The sequence below is a fragment of the Equus quagga genome, unplaced genomic scaffold, assembly GCF_021613505.1.
Source record: "Equus quagga isolate Etosha38 unplaced genomic scaffold, UCLA_HA_Equagga_1.0 73442_RagTag, whole genome shotgun sequence".
Taxonomy (NCBI): domain Eukaryota; kingdom Metazoa; phylum Chordata; class Mammalia; order Perissodactyla; family Equidae; genus Equus; species Equus quagga.
This window is the reverse complement of record NW_025802777.1, coordinates 10,206,586-10,234,190: the sequence shown is the minus strand read 5'-3', so window position 1 is coordinate 10,234,190 and position 27,605 is coordinate 10,206,586. Positions and strand designations below refer to the sequence as shown.

The 27,605-nt window shown below is 39.7% G+C and overlaps 1 protein-coding gene and 1 long non-coding RNA gene across 2 annotated transcripts in view; one reads left to right on the top strand and one right to left on the bottom strand.

Moving 5' to 3' along the window:
• Positions 1-12,445, bottom strand: part of LOC124234298 (PAX3- and PAX7-binding protein 1-like) — a 34,947-nt gene extending 22,502 nt beyond the window's left edge. The window contains exons 1-7 of the mRNA XM_046651600.1: positions 11,979-12,445; positions 9,813-9,941; positions 4,466-4,642; positions 3,173-3,394; positions 2,513-2,616; positions 1,220-1,437; positions 522-711 (exon numbers count right to left, since the gene is read on the bottom strand). Of these exons, the coding sequence (XP_046507556.1) occupies positions 522-711; positions 1,220-1,437; positions 2,513-2,616; positions 3,173-3,394; positions 4,466-4,642; positions 9,813-9,941; positions 11,979-12,324 (1,386 nt within the window). The 5' untranslated portion in view covers positions 12,325-12,445. The remainder of the gene's footprint in view (positions 1-521; positions 712-1,219; positions 1,438-2,512; positions 2,617-3,172; positions 3,395-4,465; positions 4,643-9,812; positions 9,942-11,978) is intronic.
• A 1,609-nt stretch (positions 12,446-14,054) lies between these two features.
• Positions 14,055-27,605, top strand: part of LOC124234240 (uncharacterized) — a 63,087-nt gene continuing 49,536 nt past the window's right edge. The window contains exon 1 of the long non-coding RNA XR_006887258.1: positions 14,055-14,130. This is a non-coding gene — a long non-coding RNA (uncharacterized LOC124234240). The remainder of the gene's footprint in view (positions 14,131-27,605) is intronic.

The following is a 27,605-nucleotide window of genomic DNA, read 5'->3' as shown; positions in this document are numbered from 1 at the left end:
AATGAATGGTTTCTGAAATGGATGAAGCATAGGCTTACTTAGATGAAAATTATTAGCAATGACAACCAGCTTTATCTAGAGTAAAAAATAAAAATTAATAAAAAATTTGCAACTTTATGCATATTTGGAATTACTTGTAGAAACAGTTTAAATAGAAGTTTAGACTGAAAGACAATTCCATCAGATGAGTCCCTTATATTCTAATAATTCAGGGCAGGCCAATAATCTACCACTACATTAAGGCAGGACCTGCCAAAGTCTCATTTAAATGTATTCTGAGTTATCTTTTTTTGTCATCAACAAAGGCACTATATTGCCCCCAAGATAGAATGCCGCTAATGAAGTGAGGAAGATGAAGCATGACTTTTCATCACTTCTAAAGTCGAATGCAATGGATATTCTCAACTTCTAAAGCTGATATTCAGTGTATTTCTGAAAAATACAGAAATGATCTACACACGGCCACCTAGACCTCCCTAATTTTGCCTTATTCAAAGAGATTAATATTTTTACATTCTTACCTTTTCACTGAAACACTCAAGCAAGTCTTGGACATACCCTCGCATTTCTTGCAAAAATTTATACCGTTCACCAATACCCCCAGAAGACCCTTCTAATCTTTCAATAGCCCTGGTAGAGTCCACTCGGCTTTGTAGATGCTTCTCATGCTGCTGTCGATTTGTTTTGTGCAGTTCTTTCATGGAGTCCAACCTTAAGAACACAAAAGGATAAACATAACACATTTACATCCAAAAGTCTATGCTGTCAGAGACTCTTGCAATATTATAATAATGCATTTAGTTCCACTATTAGAATATAAGAATACTTGGAGTGGCATCTTTTCATCTGTACCGCTTTTTTCTCAAGAAATGGCAGTTTACAGACTTCATATAAAGTTATTTGGTGAGCTAACCAAAATCTCACTGTTTTGCTTTGCCCCCCATAGCTTGACTATACTTTTTCAGAGTCCAAGAGGTACAAACTCAGAACTGTCTTCAACAAGATCATGGAGTGGCATTTTTTATAACTTTTCGAGGCTTCCACAGAAGTAATCCAAGAAGGTAGCAGAACAAAGTATGAAGTCATCTTCTGTTTAGCTTTTGAAGATGGGCCAGGGAATCTTCTTCGCCGATATCCTGCATTGGCTACCCCAGACTACATGTTGCCTGAGGGAACAGTAAGCTAGAGGACAGGTCTTTAAGAAGTTGATCTGCCCTACCTGTCTTTAAGCTGTTTCTTTACCAAATCAATAGTAACGGGAGTCATCTCATTACTGGGAGTTTTGAAAGGGACTGTATTATCTGTTTTTTGAGATTTGGCATCAGATGATCCATAGGCTGTATAACTATAAGGAATGCCATAGGATGAACCATAAGGCATTGTCTGGTAAGTGTTCTGGTAGTACATATTCACTTCAGTGGGCTGACTTGCTTGAACCTAGAAAAGAAATGGGACATACATGAAAATTAGTAGCTAAAATCAGGAAAATAATAACCCCATGCCTTTAGGGTTTAAAAAAACCCCTAACAGCAGAAATTATACCCATTTTCCAATCAGCATGTAATTAAAATAAATAATTGCAGAGTTCTTCAAAATCAAATAAAAATAGGGCCAGATGAATGTTCTAACTCTTATGGAATAACTGGATTCATTTATAATAATTTTCAGAAAAACAGAAGGTCAAAAAAGTTTAAAGTTGAAAGGTACATTAAAAATAATCCAAAGCCACCAATTTATCATTGGAAGAGAATGAATGACTTGCCACGGTCACAGAATAAATACATAAGCCGAGATTATCACCTAAGACTGCTGACACTGAGACCAGGACTTTCCCTACTAAACTGTATTTTCTTAACATAACCGAAACGCATGCAAAATTCTGTGTCAAAACACTAGTAACAAAAATAGTTTACATACATGACACACGTATAGTTTACATACAACATTTCCACTGTACTACTTGCTTCTAAAAAACACATTTTTATAGCTATTTAGGAAGACATTTTCATCTACAATAAGTTTTCAGACTACTGAGAAATCTATTTTCTACAAAATACTTTTTAAAGTCAGAAAAATGAAGGTATACAGGAAAAAGACACTTTATCTCTACAGAGGTTTATCAAACTTCAGTGTGCAACAGAATCACCTGGAGGGCTCGTCAAAAAGATGCCTGGGCGCCCCCTCAGAGCTCCTCATTCACTAGGTTGAAGCAGGGTGAGAACCTGCATTTCTAACAAGCTCCCAGATAGTGCTGATGCTGCTGGTTCAAGGACCACTTTGAGAAGCAAGTGATCCAAGAACCTAGAGATTCTTCCATCATTCTACCCGTAAAAAGCAAAATGTTCTTCTAAAAGTTTATTGGATACATAACTCCATGTAATTTTCTTAATTATGTTACTTGAATAAATGACAAAGACTCAGCTCAATATGCAGTATGTTTTTACTCTAACAAAACAGGCAAAAAAGGTTTATTTACTTTTTCATTTTTGAAGTTTAATTCTTTAGTTCTTACCTGAGGGATATTAATTCCTTTCCTTATCTGCTCCTGCTCCCATCGGCTGAGCTCTTCATCTTGCTCTCCAGTTACTAAAGCATCATCATCACTCCCCTCAATACCTGTAGCCAGAAGCAGCAAAGAAGAGTGAATAATACGAGAGAAGCAGGGAGGGAAGAGACGTGATCCTCTTATTTCACAAAAATTAAGCAGAACTATTGGTATTAACTCAATCTTACTAAAATGTCTATCATGATCTCCTCTCTCATTTGACACTCCTGACTTTGCTTGTCTTATACATAGTATCCTTTGAAGGAAAAGGCAATATCAGCAAATGATTAAAACCTCAGAAAGATTTCCAAATCCCTGTGAGCTTGACATCAACTCAACAAAGGGAAGAACTAAACCTAACGCCTCCTAAGAATGTTGAGCCGATTATATAAATTTATGCATGCCAAGTGCTTAACACAACACTGGCCACACAGAAGTGCTCAATAAACGTGAGCTATCACAACCTTGCTATAGTTTTCAAAAAATTCCAACAAGACGCTTGTACCCAAGAACAGTTCTCTACATTAAACATAGTTAAATAAATGTAGGTACTTTTTATTTGACTATGGTATCAAATCACAATTAATAGCAATGTAATGGGCTTATTATCCCATTAAATCAAGTTACCTATTTCCTCAGCAATCTTTTGTCTTTGTGACTTTTCTTTCACAGAGAAAACTATCCGGCGCTTCTCATCATCATCTTCATCATCGCTGGCATCATTCTCATCTTCTCTAACAAGGCGGCCCTTACCAGGCTCGCTATCATGAGGAGTGAAATCTCCCAATTCTCGGGCCATTTGACGCTTTTTCCTTGCAGCATGTATAAAAGCTGCATCTGGAATTTCTCCTGGAAACAAATGGTAAGGGTTATAAAATATGGCAGCATTAGGGTTATAAAGTTATTAGCCCCATGATCAAGTAGTTAAGTTCGTGCACTCCACTTTGGTGGCCCAAGGTTTGCTGGTTCGGGTCCCAGGCGTGGACCTACACACTGCTCATCAAGCCATGCTGTGGTGGCTTCCCACACAGAAGAACTAGAATGAGTTACAACTATGTACTGGGGCTTTGGGGAGGGGAAAAAACCCAGGAAGACTGGTAACAGATGTTAGCTCAGGGCCAATCTTCCTCACTCAAAAATAAAAAGCATAAAATTTCTCTTTTCTTGAAAATATGAAGGGTAAAACAATCTCACCAAGATTCTAATGTTAGTTGCTGGCACACCCTTCCCAAACTGTACCTGCAATCCAATTAATTTACTTTTAATTTAGTTTAAATGGAAACTAAAAGTCAATAAGGAACCTGAAAAAATATATAATGGGGGGATCTAGCAAAACAGTTTTATTTTAACTAAATTCTTTTCATTTTTAAGAAATAAACAAAAGTCATAAAATCAAATTACTTAACTAGAAAACAGATAAAAATAAAAGAGATGCCCATAATCTCACAACCCTAAAAGACACTACTAGATTTACAGTATATTTCTCTTGCAAATAGTTCTCAGTTCATCTGTTAAATAATTTATTGAATATATATTCTGTCTCTAATTTTTCTTCATATCAAAACATAAGCTTTTCTCCATATTGTTGTTTTGCATAAATATAATTTTTAATGGCTTAACAACATTCACTGAACAGATAAAGGATAATCTACTACATAATCCAATCAATTGACCTTTTCACCTACAGTAAAAATTAATGTCTTGCTACTTGTCTAACTGTTATTTTAATAACTATGTAATATCCCATCATGTAAATGTACCTTAATTTACTAAGCCATTCCTCGCCTACTGGACACCTTGGATTCAAACAGGGATGTCATAAGAAACACCACTTAGCTAATGCCTTCCTTAACAACCATCTTTACAGATGACCCATCTTGAGGGCTTACTTCAGTTCTGATAAGTATTTCAAGTACACACCTGGACGGAGAACATTCAAAGAAGATAAAGCATTTGAAAAAGCTCCGCCAGCCTTTGGCTTTTCTTCCTCCTTCTCGCTTTCCATATCCATCTCATCTTCACCATGTTCACTGATGATAACTCCATCTTCTTGACTGGTGTCCTTAACATGTCCTGTTTTGTCCAAAGACGGTTCATCTACATTTTTTAAAAAAGAAATTAAAATATATTTAAAACAAAATCCACCAATTAAAAAGGCATTTTTTATTCAAATATAGGCTCAATTCATTAAAGCTTGAAATATTTTTTAACTGTTTATAAAAAATTCAAACCACTGATGTATGAAAATGAAATACCACAACAGTATGCATAATTGGGAGGTAAAAACAGAGGGGATAGAGGATTTGAGACCCTGCTCAATCCTACCTTTAGTTAACTTCATCAAAATTTTACTTATTTACTAATAAGAAACAGTTAATCTGTTTCTTGCTCTAAACTCTCATAGGTAACTGTTCATACCTCTTTGAAACATTATCTCATTTTACACGTCAGTATTTTATTACACTCTAAGCCCATTCGAGGCAGCTTTCTATCAAAAACAGTTTACAGACTAGATAAACCTCTCTGTAATGAACACTTTATGGGATATCTTCTTAGTTCTTAACCCTTTGTCACCCATTATCTGAAGGGTTGAGACCTAAAAGTCACATGTACTCTGTGCAACCCTGATCCCACTGCCACGAGTGAATGTCTAAGAGTGAATTTGTGACCAAAGCAGAGTCACCCTTATTCTCTTTCTGGAAATCTGGAACTGGAACAGAGAGATGTGTCAGAGACCAGGTGGCACAAAGAACAATCACATGTAAACCAGGAAGGGAGCTGTAGAGTGGCCATAACCTGCCTGGACAGAGAAAAAAGCTCTCTAATTCTCAGGCCATTCCTGAAGCCAGTTTCAACACTGCTTTCCCGGGGCCGGCCCTGTGGCCAACTGGTTAAGTTCTTGTGCTCCACTTCAGCAGCCCAGGGTTTCGCCCGTTCGGATCCTGGGAGCAGACATGGCATTACTCATGAAGCCATGTGAGGTGGCATCCCACACAGGACAACCAAATGCACTCACAACTAGGATATACAACTATGTACTGGGGGGCTTTGGGGAGAGGAAGAAGAAAAAACAAAGACTGGCAACAGATGTTAGTTCAGGGCCAATCTTTTTTAAGAAAAAAAAAAAAAAACTGCTTTCCTGCCATGGGGTTCCAGCGGGCACCACTGTATCTTTACAGTGGTTTACTTTACTTGTAACTGAATAGTCTATTACACCCTCCATCCTACGCAAAAATCAAGAAAGTCAAAGTGTCTTTCACCTTGAAGCACTGAACCCAGCAATGAACACAATAAACACAGTGAATATAATGAAAGAGTAAAACAAGTTTTTCTTTTTAGTAAATTTTTTTTTAAAGATTGGCACCTGAGATGTTAATAGATGTTAATCTACTGCCAATCTTTTTTTTTTTTCCTTCTTCTCCCCAAGGCCCCCCAGTACATAGTTGTATATTCTAGTTGTAGGTCCTTCTGGTTGTGCTATGTGGGACGCCGCCTCAGCACGGCCTGATGAGTGGTGCCATGTCCATGCCCAGGATCCGAACCAGCAAAACCCTGGGCTACAGAAGCGAAGTGCGCAAACTTAACCATTAGGCCATGAGGCCGGCCCTGACAATAAAACCAAAGTTTAAATATGAAAGACATTCTTTTGTTGCTTCCCTAGAATGTGCCCCTCCCAAAAATTGTTTCAAAAGCACTCTATTCTTCTCAAACCATATTCTACTCCCCTAAATAAGGGTCCTAGGGATAATACAACCTCCCCTTTTAACTTTACCGAGAAGATTTAGGTCATTCTCTTTGAGGCTCTTTAATTTTTTTCATTTACCATCCTACCTCATTAGCCACAGACTTCCTTCTGAAGCGCATTCTGAGGCCATGAGATTTTAAAACTCACTTTATCAGATGTCTATGGTTAGATGGAGTCAAAAGCTATCCATTTCCTCCTGCTCTAAACCCACACTAAATCAATGGCTTTCTTTTTTTTTTTTTTAAGATTGGCACCTGAGCTAACACCCGCTGCCAATCTCTTTTTTCTTCCCCCTTCTTCTTCTTATCCCCAAATCCCCCCAGTACATAGGTGTATATTCTAGTTGCAGGTCCTTCTAGTTGTGGCATGTGGGATGCCGCCTCAGCATGGCCTGATGAGTGGTGCCATGTCCACACCCAAGATCCGAACCGGAGAAACCCTGGGCCACCAAAGCAGAGCGCATGAACTTAACCACTCGGCCACGGGGCCGGCCCCAATCAATGGCTTTTATAGACAAAACAGAACTGCTAAAGGTCTACTAGTTTAGATATGCTCAGATAATGAATTCTGCAAGATCCAATGTTTCATTAAATTCATAAGGATTTGCTTGTGATTGAGTAAATAAAAGTCCAAAACATGGTAACAGCTGAATTTTTGTTAGTGGTCATGTATTATCTTTCCAGACATCTTTATAAAAAGAGATGCTAAACCACCTTTTTCTAGGCTCCTCTTGTGCCCTCAGTTTCTTCAGCTACCACTCCAGGAAACTTGCTCTCACATTCTCTTTACCTTGAACCTGGCGACGTTCTCCCTCTCCTCTCCCCTTCTGTCTACAAAGAGACACAGGCTTCTCTTTACCAAAAGGACTTCTACTTGATCCCAATGGTCTCTCCAGCTATTGTCCTCTACTTCTGTCTCTGCCCAACTTTCCAAAGCAGCAGTGTGGACCTGCTGCCTTCAACCTCCTCACCAACTTGTTGCGCCTCAACCCTGGCAAATGGCCCTTGATTTCTCCCACTCCAAGCTCACCAGCTAAGCCGATGGCTGCAGCCACAGCTAATTCATACAATATCATGGAGCAATTTAACAAAAGATGCTCCTTCCTCCAAACAGGCAGCGCTTGGCTAGTGGACTAGCATCTTTTGCCAGATGCCCTCCTCCAGAAAAAAACATAGCAACCCTGCCAAACCTTCCTCGGTCCTTACTTTTCCTGACCTTTCTGGTACTATTTCATATAACTGACGTCATCATCTTGAAGCTTCCCTGTCTTTTCTCCTTTGGCCTTTATGATTCTCTTACGTCTTTAACAAATCCTCTTCTTTATGTGCATGCTTTTTATAGGTAGAAGTCTTTGGTCCTCAGGAATTTTTCCTTTACGCTGCTCCCTCATCAATTCCATTTACTTTTGGTTTTAATTATCATCTCAATAAGCACCATGCCTAAATCTACATCTCCAACTATTCACTGGCTATTTCCACTCAAATTCAAGTTTAAAACTGAACTCGTTATTTTAGTAATATCACAAAAATAGGTTTTCCAAGTCGATACTACCCTTGGTTTGAAGTTAATGCATCTCTGTCTAGCTAAGGAGGGTTGGGGTAGGAAGATCTTGGGATTGTAAGTAGATTAATGAAAGAGCTCCACTGCACCATCATTTCAGGGATAATGATGACAATCTACAATACAGAGCCTCCACCTTTGGGGCGGACATTAATTGAGTTATCTGGTGAGTGGAATACCAGAGTTATGTGAAAGTGGAAGATAGAAGGGGTCATGGAAGATGGCCTCATAAACCTGTACTCGCTTCAATTTCTAAACTCCACAGCAAACGGTCCTTTCTCAGTTCTCACTTTTCCTGACTTTTCTTATACTTTATCATCATACACAGTCGGTTTTCACGAGATTTGGAACAAATGAAGCAGTTTTCTAGACTCCAAAATAATCAGTTCTCCTAAAAATATTCTTCCTCCCACCTGCCTTTCCTACTTCTGTCTATAATACATAATTATTCTCCCCGTCACCCTGGCACAAAGGCTCAGATTTGACTATTTCTTTTAAATCCAATAGCTAAAGCATACATCGAGTCTACCAATTCTTCCCTTGGAACGTTTCTCAAATAATCCTTTCTTTCCATTTCTTCTCCCACACCCACAGCAAACATTTTTAACTCATCAACAATTTCCCACTGAGTCAGGAAAAGCCTCAGTCTTGCTCAACTGAGACCTTTTTAAACCCACTATTAGAGAGTCAAAGCTGGTCCTTGCATTTAAACTGCGTTAGGCCTCCAGTCTCTCCCTGCGCCAATCCAAGCTGCATGCTAACAGCAGGTTAAGATTTCAAAAGGCATTTATCATGTCAACATCTTGGCAAGCCACTGAACACAGCAATCCTAAACTCTTTACTAGATACTGAACATCCTTCATAATCTGTCAACAACCTAACTTTCACCCTAAACCTCTATTTCCTCCACAAATCAACTACTTTTGCCTGTCAGGTGTACTTGCTCTTTTCCAAAACAGGCTTAGACAGTTTTATCTTTGATAATACCCCCACACCTTCCCTCTTCTGTCTTTTGGAATTTAAATTATCAAAGATCTAGCTTCAAATTCTACTTTATCTATGAAGCATTCCTTCTTCCAAATCTGAAAAAAAAAAAAAGTGTAGCTACTCTTTAAACCTCTGCTGGACGTTTTGCCAAACACTGGGCCCAATTATACATTTAAGTGATGTTGTCTCCAAAATTAGACTGTAAATTTGAGATATAATGACATACTTTTTTCACATTAAGCCTGTAGCTGAGAACCTAAGAAATAATAATCCTATCTTTAATTCCATAAAATAAAAAGATTTCCCTAAGGCATTTGCATGAGAATAACTCAGACCATAGTGCATTATAATAGATCCACTTTCCTAAAGACAAATATCTACTTAAAATTTTTTAACTTGGGCTGTGAGAGGACACGAGAGATGTGAGATATCTGTACAACATAGGCAGGTGCCTCACTCTGAGGAGTCTTCAGCCATGTAGCTGACAAGGCTGCTGAGTGGAAGTTATTATCAACATTAAACTTAGGGCACTCCTAAAAAAGTTCTCTAAGAATTTAAACTACTGTGGAAATATCATCAAAGAAATTGAAAACCTGTCTCTCTAAAATGCAAGTACAGGAATCTGCACAGCAGTCCCTCCAACAGGAATAAACCTGGGTGTCAGGTCTGAATGGGAAACCTCCCTTCTTTGTTCAACAGCAGCCTGAACGCTGGCAGGAAAACTGGGAGATTTAGTCATTGCAGCAGAAACATTCCAGTGGCAGTGATTCTGTCTTTTTTAAAAATGCACTTATAATGCAATTTGTTAGAATTATGTATGAATTTGTAGAATTATGTATGGCTACTCATTTTGGACCCTTGACGATGATAGTCAACTAAACGAACTCACAATATATATAGCAAATCCACTCAATCTCTGTGAGAAAGAGCTTTCATTTTGTCATTTCAAAAGAATCCTATTAGTTTGGTACCTACTGTCAGCTGATGAGTTGAGTTCTGTCTTAATCTTCGATTTTTCAAGATCTTCTTTATATTCTTTCTTAAGCAATTTTACTATCTTTTTGCTATAACTTGATTTCTTCACTTTGAAAACTTCTTCATTTTCTTAAAAAAAATAAACACAATAATTCAAAAAGATAAATATACCCCTATATTCATTGAAGCATTATTTACAATGACCAAGAGGTGGAAGCAACCCAAGTGCCTGTCAACGGATGAATGAATAAAGATGTGGTAGATATATACATATATATACACACACACACGCACTTATATACACACACACAATGGAATACCACTCAGCCTTAAGAAAAGACAAAAGCGTGCCCTTTGCGACAACATGGATGGACCTTGAGGATATTACGCTAAGTGAAATAAGTCAGAGAAAGACACATACTGTATGATTTTACTCATAATGAAAGATAAGCAAACACACAGATAAGGAGAACAGATTGGTGGCTACCAGAGAGGGGTTTGGGAGAGGGCAAAAGGTGTAAAGGAGCACATATGTATGGTGACCGACAGAAACTAGACTTCGTGGTGAACACAACGCAGTCTATATAGAAAAAGAAATATAATAATGCACACCTGAAATTTACACAATGTTATACGCCAATATGACCTTAATAAATTAATTTTTTTAAAAAAGGAGTGAAGTCTGTAGTAACCATTTTCAGACAATATCTTCCCTTCTAACTTTCACATGATTTTATGTGCTTTTCAAATTCTTCAAAATATATACTCACACAACCCAAATAATTACATAATTTGGAGTTATTTCAAATCTGTCATAGGCTCTCAAAAGCTTCAGTCAACTTTATAAATTAATCTGGAAAAATGCAAATTTGAGACTTTTTTAAAGGCATAATACATGTAACCGCACAAAACTTTCCTATGTTTTCTTGTCTTCCTTAAATCATCTATTTCAGGAGAAAAAAAAAAATCATTGAAAAGGCACTTAATCACCAAATTATTAAGGTATCTGAAACAAAATATCCCAAATCAAAAGGTGCTGGTTAGCAGAGCTGTCAAGTCAGAGTAACTCTGTATCTATCACAAACTGACATACTGTTATTTCAAGACTGAGCTGACAGCAAATCACTTTTCAAAAATACATTTCAAGGATGTATCCATCGTCTTTGACCTGAAAATTTTAAAGTCAAATGCAAACACTTTATCAAATAGTCCCTGCATCATCAATAAAAATCAGGCTGCACTCCTCTCAAACTTACACAAACTTAAACAAATTAAAATAAAAATAACAGAACGGCCAGAGAAACCGCCAAGCTTACTGGAAACACAAAGCATCTCAAATCAAGATGCAAGGGAGATTTCCAAAAGCCTCCATTTCTTTTTTCGTAACACGGACTTAATTGGGTTATATAAACACACCCTAAACTGGTCGAGAAATAAAAAGACTTAAGACTCATTTACGATCAGAAATCTAAAATTTATTGTAGCCTGGCCTCCCACACAGGATTGGATAAACTGCCTCGAATCACTACTACACAGTCTCTCTTCGCTGTCCAAAAGCCAACGGGGGAAGGCCAGACATCTGTTTCCCCATTTACTTTGATGGGGAAACTGAGGCTCAGCGATTGCAAGGAACTGGCCCAAAGTCACTCAGAACCAGAGCTTCAATTTCGGGCTTTTGTTGCCAGACCTAGCACTCCTCTTTAAACACCCGGCCTTCCTGCTCAAGGATGTCTCAAACAGAGCTCCCAAGAAGCGTGGCCACAGTGCCCTGCAGAGGGCTCAGGGAACGTGCCAAGAGCAGTCAGGGAACACGACAACTTCTCCCCGAAACACACCCGCCAGCAAAGGGGCAGGACAGGGGACAGTGACTTTCCACTTGAAAAACTCAGAATGACGGATCTGAGCTCCGAGCTCCGGCCCCTCGGAGTAGGAAATGCACAGGAGGACGGTGACGAGGGGGTGGTTGTTAAAAAAGGGCTGGCGGCGGCGCGGGCACGCGTCCCCCGCCGGAGCAGAAGGCGGGAGGAGGGGAGAGACGTGCAGCAGGTCGGGCGGGAAGGGACTCCATCCCGGGGTGGGGGGGCTGGGCGCCCAGGGAAGGCAGGGACCCGCGGTGGGGGCCGGGGTGGGGATGCCGGCGTCTGGGGTCCGCAGCGCGGCGGTTACCTTCCTCCTCGTCCTGGAAGCTGAGCAGGCTGGCCCGGGGCACCTCTTTGTTCTCGCGCGGCCTCTTGCGCGGCTTCAGCCCGTTGCCGGGCTCCGCGCCGCCCGGGAAGCAGGCCCCGGCCTCAGCCCCGGGGCCCGGGGTCAGCGCGGAAGGAGGCGGCAGCCCGGGGCCCAGCAGCGACTCCCCCCCGGGGGCCCTGTCGCCGCCGCCGCCGGGGCCCGGCTCTTCGCCGGTACCGGGCGGCGGCAGCAACGGCGGCGGCTCCTGCTCCTCATCGCGCTCTCGCTCCTCCTCCTCCGAGTCATTCCGCTTGCGCACGTTCACTCGCCGGGCCTTTCGGAACATTCCCGCGGCCCGCACGGCTGTCTCACACTCGCTCCCACACGGCGGCCCCGGCTGCGCCGAGCTCGCGACGGCGCACGCGCGCTTTCCCCCAGTACTCCAGCCGGGTCCCGTCTTCCCTCCTGCTACGGCGCGCAGCGGCCCCCCCCCCTCCTCCCGCGAGCACGCATGCGCTCGCGCTCTCACCACTAGGAGAGAACTCCGCCCCTGTCGCGAGAACGGCAGTTTTTTGCACTGTCCTCTATCGGCGTGGAGGACTATTGGCACGGAACTCTGGGGCGCCGGTGCTATCCGACGGGTCACAAAAAGGATCATAGAGACGAGAGGAAAGAGTAAGCTCTGTCATCTCCCGGCCGACGGTGCTGCAGTGCGTCTTCCGCACTTACGCGGAGCTGTCACGCGAGGAAACCTCCCGCCAAGCGCTGGGAGGGGCAAGTAGGGAGGGAGGAGGGGCAAAGGGAGGTGGAGGGGGGAGGGGGGAGGGGGGGGGGGGGAGGGGGGCGGGGGGGCGGGGGGGAAGGGGAAGGGACGGGGAGGAGGGAGAACGAGAAGCCGGGTTTGGGGAGGGAAAGTGGGGTGCAGTGGGTGGGATATTCTTCTCGAAACTATGAATTGCGGTGTGATATAGTGTTATTACTGACTCTATTGAGTAATACTTCGTGTTTCTGCAGCCTTATAGCTACAGAGCACTTTCAAAAACATTGAATTTCATTTATGATAAATTGTTAGCCGGCCTGATATTTTAGCCCCTTTTCTCTGTTGCAACGAAAGCAAAAGTGTTTTAGTGCTTGGGAAAGAATGCCAAGTTTGCTAGCAGTTTTATGACTAAATCCTTTCTGAAACATGGGTAGTTTCAGAAACAAACGAAAGGAACATGGACTTGTGGGGTGGGAATGGAGGTGGCACGTTTCAGACCTGCTGCATGGAGGTGACGGTCTTAACTGGCAAGGCGGGAACAGGGCCCTGGACTCCGAGGTTGAACTCACAGGCTTTCCCGTTGCATCACCAGACTTGGGGCCTTTTCCTTCACGTGTGCGTGTATATGTGAATTCATTTTTATGTCTCAAAATTCAAAAGGTGGCAAAGGGCATTCAGTACAGTGAACAAAGCCCACCCATGTCTAGAAGCCTTCCAATTCACCTCCTGGGCAGCGGTATTAAAAGTTTCTCATTATCCTCCAGAGATATTGTATGAACATAAAAGCAAATATGTATATTTTTGTGAATTACCTTCTTTGCACAGAGAGTGTGTCAACAGTGCGTTTTTAGTCTAACATAAACTGGAGATGGGTTCACATCTCTGTGTAAAGCATTCTTGTCTTTTACCCTGTGGCACAGTGATCCATCGTTGGAATGTACCATAATTTATTTAATCAGGCCCATGAAAATTGACATTAAGATTATTTCCAGTCTCACTATAATAATCAATGCTACAGTGAAAAGCTTTGAAAAATGGTCGCATCTGTGGGATGGACTAAAACTGCGAGGTCCAAATGTATGCATTTGTAGTTTTGCTAATTCTCAATGGCGCTTTATAGAAGTTGTGTCAATTTGTGCTCCTACTAGCAAGTATGAGAGTACCTGTTTGCCTACACCAGCCTGTCAAACTTTCACTTGAGATTTAAGTTCCAAGGTGAAGCAGAAGATCCCAAGCCCATCAAGCATTTCTCTTTCATCCACATGTGCCTCTTTTCTCCGGTCTTTGATTGGATTTGAAATCTGCTCACCCAGGACTGACATTTGGGTATTGGAAAAATGACCCAGGCTAAGAGCATCCTCTGTAACATTTTCGTCCAGTCAATAGGAAAAGGTAATAACATCTGGCTTCCATTCGACTCGCATTACCCAAAGTTCTTATATTCTGGCTGTTCAGCGTTGATTTAAGTTCTGATTGCAACAGAGTGTTTCATTGGTGAAACTGAACTCCAGTTCCTGTCACAACAGATTCACATTGTGCCTGGTCAGCCTCCAGACACCTGAGCCGAGAGACAGATTTACAGTAACATGATTAGGGTAGAGGGAGCCAAGATAAGGTGCAGAACAGAATATGTTAATATCTTGGCCTAAAACTTCAAAAGATCTTCCGCCATAAAAATGGTGATTGAATATAGATAGAAGGGAGAACGTGTGTCCTTTTAAAGCAAGCCGAGATATTAAAAGACAGCAAATGCATTTATAACTTTGACACTCTTCCTATTCAGAACATTAAAGGGCAAAGTAAAACACTTAAAAGTTATCTTGCTGCCCAAGCAAGCCAAAGGTCCTTCAAATAGAGGTTATAGACCTTGTGGAAATTAAATTCCTGAAACTGAATAGCTGCTCTAATTGCCCTCAGCCAGTATATTGTCCAAAACTAATTATTTGATAAAATACTTCTGTGCTTTGAGTATTAAACTAATTTGTTTATTGAATATAGTATGTTATCACTGTTTAACATGGTGGTGTCTTTAGTATTCTGAGAGGACAAAGACTGCTTACATAAAACTGTTACATCGCCCGTATTTTTTGAATCAATGTTAGTTCAGTTCTTTTTAAAAAGTCATCTTTCCAAACAGTAATTCTGATCAGTTTTTTTCTCACCAAAATGTGACTTTATATGGATTAATTGGCCCATAAGTTCAGACAAAATGGGCAAACCAGTTTTGTTTGCTGGCTCAGTCGCAGGCTCTCATCTAGAACAATGGTTACCAAATGCAGGCCTATGAACTGGTGGAAAGTTTTCCTTGTCAGTTACCAAGTGAAAATAGTAAGAACAGTCTGTTTATGTAGAGTAGCCAGATGTCTTTCTTGGGGGAAAAAAGGGTCCTTTATTCTGCAATTGTCTTTCTCTTTCCATATTACGATACTAAAATCTCTTTCCTTTTTTGAAATAATGGTGATAGTGGATGGTAGTGTGTTTGTTTTTACTCTCTTATTTGGCAAACCAAAAGTAGTAAAACCTACGAGTCCTTCCCCATTTTTTATTTTATCTAAAAATTTTATTTGACAGGCAAAATCTAATAGTCTAGGAATCCCTGATCTAGGAATTTCCCTTTTCTTTCTAAAAATATAACTCGATAACTGTATTCTGGAAAAAAACTGAAGAAATCGTTTCATTATTTAATTAAGTTTCTTTAGACCTTGCTTTGCTGAAGGTGGTTCTGCGTGAAGTTAGAGTAGAATGTAAGCTCCCTGAGGGAAGAGATCTTCTGTTTTGTTCACTGCCATCTTCTCAGCATCTACAATAGTACCTTGCACACAGGAGGCACTCAATAAATATTTGTTGACAGGATGACACTGGGCAGTATCTGTTTATTTCATTAGTGATAAATGTTTTACCCTATTTTGATGTAAATGAATATTTTCTATAGCTTCCATCCCTTTATTCTCAAAACAAGATTGCAATACATTTGTTATAAATTATTGAATAGATTAATTCTTAAAGTAGTAATAGACATCTCCCCCTCCACCTTTGGGAACTGCCCCCAGTAGGGAGAAAGGCAGCCCCAGCCAGTGAAGACTGGAAGCCTGGTTACGTTGCGCTGACTGGGCGAAGGATGGGCACCTGATCCAAGGCGGGCCAATCAAATTCTCCCAAGATTTTGCACTTGAAACAGACACTAAGTCCGTACCTGAGGCTGGAATTGCAATGAACTGAAAAGACAAAGGAAAGCCATAAATTACCACGTCAATTCAAAGCCAAGAATACTAGTCTGTGGTAGCAGGAGAGAAGAATGAAGCAGATGTGCTAGAAAGCAGAAGAGGACAGAGAGAGTAGCATGTGGGATTCCAGTGGCTTTCCAGGTTCTTGTTCTCAACTCTTCTTGAAGCAGGACTGTACGCCTATCTGCTAGTTCCTTAGATATCCCCAGAATCCTTAGAATAAATTACTTTTTTGTTTTCTTGTTGTTGATGATGATGTTTTATTGTTTGTGGGTGTGCGTTTGCTTAAAGTAGTTCAGGTTTGTTTCCATGACTTCGAACCAAAGGACGCTAGAGCCAAAGAATTCTAACAAAGTAATCAAGAGTTATTTTAATTTTGTAGTAATGTTAATTTTATCTGTGCAAATTATACAATTGTTTGGGGGGGAGAATGCCAGTTTAATAACTCTTCAGCTATAGCTTTTGTTCAGAGAGGAGCTTTCTTTCTTTTTTTCTCTTTTTAAGCTATCCATACAGATATGCTCACTGGCAGTTAAGCAGCATGTAGAAGTGAGGAAAACTCTTTATCTTGCAAATATATAGTTATTGCAAATAAAGAGAGACAAGTACCTCTCTCCAGAGCATGTGAATGGTTCTAGTTTAAAATGTTAGAAAATTTCTAAATTCTTTGCCTCAATCTCCACATTGAAATTAAGGCATTGTATCTAATTCAGTACCATTAATCAAACCATTTTCATTGATGGAACCCAGATTTAAAACATTCAGGGTTTTAAAAGTTAAAAAAAAAAAATTTTGTCACATTAGTATCCCCAGTAGAGAGCCACTCAACTTTTATGAATATATTGGCAATTGACCTATAATGGGTATTCCTTCATTTTCTTAAGTGACAGTTTCTTCAACAAAAAGAAAGTGAAATTTCCCTTCTCTTTATCCAAACTTAGAGTGTCATTAAAAAAAAAAGTAAACAATGTTTTGTTTCCTTGCATGGAAATACTGAGCTTTTTCAGTATTTTTAAAGTACATCCACTATTTAGACCAGGTAATTCTATTATCATCCATTCATTCAACAAAATTTATTGAGCATCTGCCATGTTCTAGGCATTGTGCTAGGCAATAGGAATACAAAAGAGAACAAGACAGATGTGTTCTTTCTCCTTCTGGATCTGTAGTCAGGTGCTGGAGAAAGAATAAACAAGTAAATAAACAAATTAATTATTAATTGTGGTCAACATTGTAACCTTGGGCCCTCTGGGACCAGTTCTTTTGACCCCACTTATCAACAGAGTGATTAAGAATTGCCTTTCAGACAATTTGGAAAGTCATGTAGTCAGAGCATGTGCAAAAGAAGAAATCTTGACCCGAAATGACCACAGAACCAAAGATTCTCTTCCCCATGGAACCAAAGGACCAGAACATGACTGGAACTTAAAAGTCAGACTCTTAGCAGAAGCAAGCGGTCTGTCATTCAGGAAGATCCTGTGTTAAAATTCCTTCCCCACTTTACCATAAATGTTTAGAACCTCATCATAAATGTTTAGAACCTTATCGTAAATGCTTGAAGCCCACCAGTCGAAACCTGTCCTGCCACCATTTCCACTTGCCAGCCTGTTCTCCCTAACTTCTTAAATTTCACCCCAAATCCTGAACTGGGGAGACAGATCTGAGGGCAGACACCCCCTGTCTCCCTGCAGATGAATCTCGTGGAATAAAACTGATTTCTCTCCCAAAGGCTGATGCCATAATTAATTGGCTTGTTTATGTACATTGGGTAGGAGAACCCCATTTTCGTGTGGTAACAATATTATGAAGAAGTCACTAGGATACTACATCTTAAGAACCACAGATGTAAAATGATAGAAATTTCAATTTGATCCGTTTTTTTTCCCATATGCCAATAGCCATTTAAATATCTTTATCATTAGTAAATGTGTAAGGATTTTGGGGATTGAAACAGAACGTTTTCCTTCAAGATGATTACAATTAATAGCTCCAGAATATCTCCTTTAGTAAGCTTTTCTTAGACTATTTCATATAAAGTGAGGAGCAGTTGAAATCATTTTATCCAGTTCAGTATTTTACATCTTCTAGTGTTACTGTGTGAAACTAGAATTCATAATCATAGTGTCGATATGATATTTATATTACATTCATAATGGATACTTTATGAATACATCTAAGAACTATACAATCAATGCAAAATCAAAAACAGTAATGTATCCTTTCCAAAAGAGCTCACTAATCATCTCTGTTACCTCACTATCACTCATACACTGTCCTTCTTGAGGAAAAAAAATTAAAAGCAGATACCTTGTTAAAGACAGCAGTGTTACAAGTCTCTCTTCTGGGTATAAAACACAGAAGAATTAATGTTTCTTTTTTCTGTGTTATTTAGTTTTACTAGAGGGCAGCGAAGTTGTACAAATAAATACACAGTAACATAGTATGATTACAGAGAGGAGAATCAAATCAAGCTTTAAGTACCTTAAAAACTAAGCGGAGTTTTAAAAATAACATTTTTCTAATTATGAAGTACTACCTGCACATTTTAGAAATTTTAAAAATGCAGAACAATACAAAGAAGAAAATAAGAATCACTTATAATCTTATTAACATAAAATTTTTGGTGTCTTTCCTTCCAGAACTGTTTATGAATATTCATTCATTCCTTCTTGGTGGCTTGGACATTCCAGTGCATGACCTATTTAGTCTTAGTTCTCTAACCGCTCACCTTTAATAATCATGTCCATCACGCCACTTCAGCCTCCTACCGTAATGATTGCATGTTGGATCTTCTGCAGGTTACTGGCGACTTCCTGGGAGTCTTCTCCAGTAACTGCATCACCTTCAGTCTGTTTGCTCTACGCCCAGTCCCGTTAACCCATCCCTTTTCACTGCCCATCCTCTCCCTCCTGCCTTTGTGTCCCTCCTTATCCAGGTTGGATTTCATGGGACAAAATTATAGTCACTCTCATGCAACACCTTCAGCTCTCTTTTCCCCTCTTCCTCTGTTGTACTAATCCAGCAAAACCCTAGCCATGATTCAGCCAGACTATGGCCTTCTCTGTATCTGTCCCTAATTAGCTAACTTTCCTGATTTTGTCTCAAATTAACTACAAACTTCAAGTGGACACTAAATATGTGATTTTTTCTTTAGAATGCAGTATTTTAATATTCCTCTCTCTCTGAATCAGACAGATGAAGTAGCCAAACAATATGTAAAGTTATATGGGATTTTAGTATCAGTAAGCTCAATTGTATAGGTAGATAGGTAGAATTTTGTACTCTCCAAACAGAGATTTAATAATCTATTTCATCTGTGAAACAATTATAAATATTGTTCACTAACCTGGCTACAGTAAAAAACAAAAACAAAAAAAAAAACTGAACAGAGTCTTCAAAATAGAGACTTTATAGGACACAATATCCAACCAGAGAAAAAGTTAAATGACCAACCAAATCCAGAAAGCTGAGCAACCCTTCCTAATTAAAAAAAAAAAGCCTTAACTGCTTGGGAAATAATGAGCAGTCATCTAAATCTCTGAGTCAAAGAGGAAATAAAATATGAAATAAATTATCTAAAAACTCTAAAAATTAATAGAAATGTTGATATTTCCATATAAAAATATATGGTACATAGCTAAAGGGATAGTCAGAGAATAATGTGTAACTTTAAGTTTATAAATACAAAGGTAATGACAGAAATAAAGTATTCAACCTTAGAAATAACAATAACAACAACAACAACAAAAACCCCAGCAAAACAAAGAATCTGGGGAGTAGGAATATTCAAAGATAAAACTATAATTAATACATCAGAAAATAATCAAATAAAAACCAAAACATATGAATTATAAAGAAAAATCCAATCCTAGTAAAGGAACAATACAACACACATGGGGCATGGCCGAGTGGTTAAGTTCACACACTCTGATTCAGGGGCCCGGGGTTTGCCATTTGGGATCCTGTGCGCAGACCTACACACTGCTCATCAAGCCATGCTGAGGTGACATCCCACATAGAGGAACTAGAAGGACCTACAGCTAGAGTATACAGCTATGTACTGGGGAGACAAGAAAGAGGAAGCTTGGCAACAGTTGTTAGCTCAGGGCCAATCTTCCAAAAAAAAAAAAAAAAGCCTACACACACATACCACCTACAACTTTAGATATAACCAGAGATAAGGAAGAACCAAATTAATCACGAGAAAGTGTTATATGGAATGCAGTGACAAAACATTTGGAATTCTACAAAAAATATATTTTCTAGCAAAATACAAATTTCACAAAACTGACTTAAGAAGAGCCTAATGTCTCTTAACAAACTAATAAGCAAAGAAGAAGCAGGAAGGTTTTTAAGTAAGAGATTAATAGACTTTAGGTCAAAGATGTGGGAGTGACCACATGTTTTTATCAATTCCTTCTCCCGTCACCTCAATGAAACAGTGACAAAGGACTTAAAAATGTATGAACATACGGCTCTGAAGAGATTATGAGACAGCCATCTGCTCATGAGGGATCTCAATGAATTTATCCAGTGTTTTTAATGTTTCCTTGGTGAGTTTACTTTCCCATACCATGAGATTATCACAGCACATCTTCTCAAAACCCTTAGTGCTATCAGCAACTAATGACTACAGAATTTTTTTTCGCTTTTTCTCCCCAAATCCCCCCAGTACGTAGTTGTATATTTTAGTTGTGGGTCCTTTTAGTTGTGGCATGTGGGGTGCCACCTCAGCATGGCCTGACCAGTGGTGCCATGTCTGCGCCCAGGATCTGAACCAGCGAAACCCTGGGCTGCCAAAGCAAGCCACGTGAACTTAACCACTGTTCCCCCGACTACAGAATTCTTTACTGAAGATAGAACCATCAGAGCGAAACACATCTACAAACCTATTTGCATCTGTACTCCTCTTCCTTGCCTCCACTCATGTAAATGAAAAAGTGTCCTTCTTCCTGTCAAAGACTAATCCATCTACTTGTGCACTGTATTCTGTTCCCTAAGGACTTCACTTTTTTTTTGGCCATCTCTGTCTTCTGCCTCATCAGTTCTCTCTACTGTGTCACTCCCATCAGCGTGCACACCCACTTTAGTATATTCCATCCTCAAGCTTCCTTTGACATCTCTCTCCAGCCACTGCTCCTTTTCTCTAGTCTCCCTCACAGCCGAACGCCTCCACACACTTGTCCCCACTCACTCCTGGCACTTCCTCATCTCCCAGTCATTCCTCAAACCTCTCCAGTCTGACTTCTGTCCCCACAAGTTTAGTGAGATTCCTCTTATCCAGGTCATCAATGACTTACCTCCTCCAAACCCAGAGGGCACTTCTGTGTTCACCTTTTTTGACCCATCAACCCAAATGACCCCACTCTTCTACTCGAAACACTCTCCTTTCAGTGGTGTGCTGGGGCTGGCTCTTTGGGGCCTACAAGAGCTAATTGTGCACATCTCTTCTCAGCTTCAAGTTCAGTGATGTCACCCTGTAGCTTGAAAGTGGCCGTGGTAGGTGTGTTTACACCATGAAAATCAGCAAATGCCTCAAATCGGATCTCTTTTTCCTGGAGAGCTGGTTATTAAACTTTTACTAGAACACTGCTGCTTCAGAAACCCCCCAGATGTGTTATTTCCTTCTTCTATAACCTTGGCAGCTCTTTCGTGGATCTCCTCTAAATGGTCCCTAAGTATTCAAGTGCCTCACTATTTGATCCTCGGCTCTCTTTCTCACTCACTTGTTAGGTGATCGAATTAAGTCCTGTGGCTTTAAATACTCTCATGATAAAGATGATCTTAGGCCTGTGACCAATATGGATCAGGTGGTAAACTGAAGCTGGATTAAGTATATTCCATTAAGTATAAAAGTCTAATTCAAGGCCTAGTCCTGGTGGCTTAGTGGTTAAGTTCAGCATACTCTGCTTTGGCAGCCCAGGTTCAGTTCCCAGGTACAGACCTACCCCTCTGTCAGTGGCCATGCGGTGCTGGTGGCCCACGTACTGAAAAATAGAGCAAAACTGGCATGGATGTTAACTCAGGGCGAATCTTCCTCAGGGTAAAAGAAAAAGTTGAATTCAGTAAGTAGTCTCCTTTTGAGAAATTGCTCCTGGTTTGCCCTAAGCTCTAATAGAGGCTGAATGTGTAACCATGGAACATCAAATGACCGTGTGATCTTAGCTGCCCCAAATGAACTGAAGTTTTCTGAGCTACCAAAATGTAAAGTTGGGCATGCAAAACAGACCTCTGTAAATGAGTGGAAGTAGTATATGTGTAATTTGATGCTAACAGATCTCAAAGACACAGGCAAGTTGGGAGAGCACCTGCTCTCCATGCCTTGTCACTCTTATCCTACCTGTCCCTCACACCACACCTAAGGCCTCTTGAGGAATTCCCTACAATCAATTGATTAAGGAAGGAAAGATGCAAGTCTAGTTCACATCTGGTTCCACGTGATGTGCTGGCACCATCTAAAAGTGAGCCCTGTAGCGTTGCAGCCCCAGTCAGCAGTAGACATGGAGGAAGTGGTGAAGGGAGTTCCTTCCAGGAGGCAGAACATCAAGCAGTTCATCTGATTGTCTGCTTTGCCTGGGAAGAACAGAGCTAGCAGTACACATCTGTTCTGACTTGTGAATAGTAACTAATGGTTTGGTGATCCAGCCAAACCATGCCTGTCCTTCCCTAGCTATCCCACTGCTTACACAGTGGGTTCATGAACAAAGTAGCCACGGTGTCAGGGACGAAGGTTTTGTATAGAATCAACAACATGGACTCCCTCTCACCAAGACTGATCTGTTTGGTGCCCAGCCTGTCAGCAGCAGAGGCCAGTGATGATCTGCCAATGTGGGACATTCCCTGGGAAGACTAGCCAGTTTTGTTATACTAGACCCTTTCCGTTATGAAGGGTATCACAATTTGTCCTCAGTGGACAAAATAGATGCTTATTCTATGGATTTACCTTTCCCTGTCTGTGATGGTGCATTTTATGTGTCACCTTGACTGGGCTAAGGGATACCCAGATAGCTGGTAAAACGTTATTTCTGGGTGTGTCTGTGAGGGTGTCTCCAGAAAAGATCACCGTCACCAATGGTGGCATCATCCAATCTGTTGAGGGCCTGAATAGAACAAAAAGGTGGAGGAAGGGTGAATTCTCTCTCTCTGCTTGAGCTGGGACATCCATCTTCTCCTGCCTTTTATAGCTGTTGTTTTTTCCCCAGTCTAGAATCCAGTAAAGTTTGTGCATTATATTTAGTTGTCATGGCTGTTTAGTCTCCTTCATTCTAGAACAGCCCAGACTTCTTTTAAAAACTTTCATGACTTTGATATTTTTGAAGAGTCCTGGCCAGTTTTTTTGGTTCGTTTGTTTGTTGTTTGTGTTTTTGCATATGTCCCTCAATTTGGATTTGAATTAGATGCAGGTTTAACATTTTTGGCAAGAATGCTACATAGGTAATGTTATGTCCTTCTCAGTGTAATCACATGAGGCATCCCATGTGCCAATTTGTCACAAGTTAAATTTGCTCACTTAACTAAGGACCTTTCTCCATCATAAAGGTTCTAATTATAATTAATGCATCATCTGTGAGATGATGATACTTTTAGATTGTGTGAATATTCCTCAATATTTCATTTAATCATTTTGGCATCCGTTAATGATTCTTTTCAGAATTCATTATTACTGTGGTGTTTGCAAAATGGTGATTTTGTATTTCTATTATTCCTTTTACATTTATTAGTTGTCATTCTTCTGTAAAGCAAAACTTTCTCTTCTCCTTTCCAATTTTTTTCTTTCTTTTTTTTTTATGACAGTGCAGACTAATGGAATCTTTTTCAATATGTTGTAATCCATTCATGTAATTGATCATATTGATGCTCAAATGGTCCGTCATGTGGCCAGTGGAATCTTTTAAGCTGGCTCCTGTATCTTTTGATATGTCCCCATCAATTTATTGAACTTTTCTTACTTTCTGTCGCAATAAGATATTCTAGGTTCACCATGTATTTTTGCTGCCCTAACCGCTGGAATCAGCTATTTCTTCGAGGTCATATTTTCATTGTTGTTGTTGTTTGTTTTAGTGGGGAATGGTTTTGAGAAACCAAAATTTAGGTGTTGGGTGTGCTCTTTGCCACAGAGGTGTCATTGCTTCTTGTCCCTCTCAGTGGATAAAGCTAGGAAATATATGTCTTAAAGATTATGAGTTTGTACGATGCTGTTAGTTCTAAACCCAGGCTGCTGCTTCTCCTTCCCTCAGTGTATATCATATTTCCCACCGTTAGAACACTGGCTCCCCGAAACCTTCAGTGTATTTACTCTTTTATGCAATCCGACAATACACACAAGATAGTTTCAGAATTGTTGTACCAATGCTACTGCCAACAACAAGCTTACCAAGTACAGTTCATAATTTCTTTGCAGTTTTTCCAACTAATAGTGTTTTATTTCTTTAATTTAAAAAATCTTAAAATAAATGTGACAAAATGTTCATATTTCCCAATTCTGGATGATAATTACATGTGTTAATTATATTATTCGTTCTTTTCTTTTCAAAACTTTGTATTGAAGTATAATATGCATATATAAAAGTGCACTTATTCTAAGTGAACAGCTAAATGAATTTTTATCAGTCGACATATATATATATATCTATAGATAGATAGATAGATAGATCTGTGGGGGGAGGGTTCTTTACGGTAAATACAGAGAAGTAGAATTGTTGGCTTCCAGCTTGTGAGCATTTTAAGACACATTCCTAAATTGTACTTCAAAGTCGCTCTAACGGTTTATTCTCCCACCAACACTGTATGAGAATATCTGTTTGCCTATAAGCATGCCAAAACTTGATATCAAATAACTTTTTTGCCAGTCTAATGGATGAAATATGAGTATCCCATTGCCTTTCTCTGAGAGGTAATTTTTTAATTCAGTTATTGGCTACTTGGTTTTTGTCTCATGTGACTTGCATGTTTGTTTATTTCCCTGTTGTTCTAACAGATTGTTCATCTTTTTCTTTGTGCTCCCCATATTTAAAGTTGTTTTCTAGTTTCATTGTAATCGTATCTAAATTAAGATTCTGATGTTTGTTAGGAGGTAAGGCTGTAGCTTGAAGTACTGAGCACTTGTGCCAGCATCACTTGTTTATGTAAAAATACTCTTATTGGGTTTTCCTTATTATAAAAGAGATTGTATGTTTATTCCAAATAATTTAGAAAGTCAAGATACTCAGGAAGAAGAAAATAAAAATGACTTCTAATACTATCACCCAGACACAAGATCGTTATTATTTTAGTATGTATCCTTCTTTTTTTGCTTTAAGCACCATTTATCGAATTACTTTCCCTTTTCCCATAGATTTGTGACTTGACTTTTTTTTTTCCCCCTGCAAGGGAAGATTCACCCTGAACTATCATCTGTTGCCAATCTTCCTCTTTTTTTTTTCCCTCCGCAAAGCCCCAGTACATAGTTGTATATTCTAACTATAAGTCCTTCAAGTTCTTCTATGTGAGCCGCTGCCACAGCATGGCAAAGTGGTGAGAGCATGGAACTTTAACCACGACGCCATCAGGGCTGGTCCAATGTGACTTTACTGCCAATGTGTACTAATTTTTAAAAATGTGGGGTCTGTTTCTGAGCTGCCCTTACAGCTTTATTCATTTGTCTCCCTGTTGTTGTGCCTGTATCTTTTGAAGGGGTGAGTCTTTATGATATGTTCTCTGTAGAGCCAGCTCGCCTGCATTGCTTTCCTAGAGTCCAGATTGGTGGACATGACTTGTGTGTCATCCTGAGTTGTGACTAGGGACTCTATTAAATTTAAAACACTTTAAACATTTGACTAGAAAACAGGTTCAGCATAAAACAAAAAGGCCTCTTCACATCATTTTTCCAGAACAAATCAAATCAGCTTTGCAAATGTCCTCCTGTAAATTCTGAAGAAAGAGAGACCCTGAAGTTATTAGTGAGCAAGTCTGGGAAATGGAAATTGATTGCCTAACTCCCATTTTTAGTTTAATATGTGTAAAATGCTATTATTATCTTTTTTTTTCTGCTTTATCTCCCCAAACCCCCCCTGTACATAGTTGTATATCTTAGTTGCAGGTCCTTCTAGTTGTGGCATGTGGGACGCCGCTTCAACGTGGTCTGACGAGCGGTGCCATGTCCGCGCCCAGGATCCAAACCCTGGGCCGCCGCAGTGGAGCGTGCGAACTTAACCACTCGGCCACGGAGCCGGCCCCATGCTATTATTATCTTTTCTTCATTCCTTTCTTCCTTCCTTCCTTCCAGGGGGCTTTCAGAGGTTCACGCGAGAGTTTTAACCCCTAACTCGTTTTTCTCATAAGGCTTTAAATTCCTCCACACTCCCATCTCCTCCCTGAAGGGCTTTCAGAATCATGACTCTCAGTGTTGAAGAGTGGGTTATTGCATGCAAAATCAGGGCAAATCTCCTAAAATTCCCAGCTCCAGCGCTGGCAAGTGAGGAAATTGGACATTTCAATACTTCAAGTGACCTCCACACTCTGAAGTCACTGTCTTTGTTTGGTTCCTTGAGTGTTTCTTTCCACCAGAGTCATTGTGGCGCTGGGGTGGACTTGTACTGGCTCATGAGAGCTGATTGTTAAGTTTTCAGGAATTTTGCAAGCTAGTTGTTAAATATGGTCATTAATGAAAATTCAATTTTATAAACTTACAATTAAAAAATTATATGAAAATCAAACATAATGAATCTTTAAAACTCATCACTTCATAATTATTCTACTACATTTTGCTATTATTTATGCTCTTGAGGTTATTTGTGTCTATTGTAGCTGTAGAGTAGAAGTGCCATATAACGATGTCCTACTGCGCGTCTTTTCTCAACTGTGTTCATTGACTTCTCTTAGTAGCTTGAAATTGGTTATGGTGACAGTATTTACACCACTGAAATTGGAAGAAACTACATATCTGTGTTTGACTCGTTTTGTTGAGTGTGATGAAGAAAATGTTAACAATACAATTTAAACTTTAAAATATATCATGTCTATAGCCCTTACATTGTGAATAATCCCAAAAATTGAGGAAATATTCCTCTAGTATTTGAAAACTATTATTTGATTCAGCAAAGAGGTTGCTTACATCATTGACTAACAAGTGACATTCCCACATACATCTTTGTTATTTAACTTTCCTCTTACTCCTAACGTAAATGAGGATATCAACCAACATTTATGCCAGAACTGTACTCGCTCTTCCTCATCAATCGCAACCCTAGATTGGCTTTGGATACAAGAATTTGGCAAAAATCAACTAAAGTGTTCTTTGAGAATTAATTGTTTATGTAGGCTTTATAATGGAGTATTATGTATCTTATTATCATTTGTAAATTGTGTGCTATACATTCTTTATATCAGTAAAATTTATAATAAACTTATGTATATATCTATCTATTTCTATATATATATTTTAGAATGCTTATAGTTAAGCTTTTACCAGCATACTGCTGATCAGAGGTGACAAATGACTACCCTAGGCTAGATGGGGTCCACTAACATGGTTTGTTTGACCCATAACAGTGTTATTTAAAGCAGCAAGCCAACAAAAGTGGAATATGTGCCAACATTTACAAGTTATGATATTTCATACAAAAACCTGGAATTCCTGATTCTCTTGAAGGATTAGATCTGGCC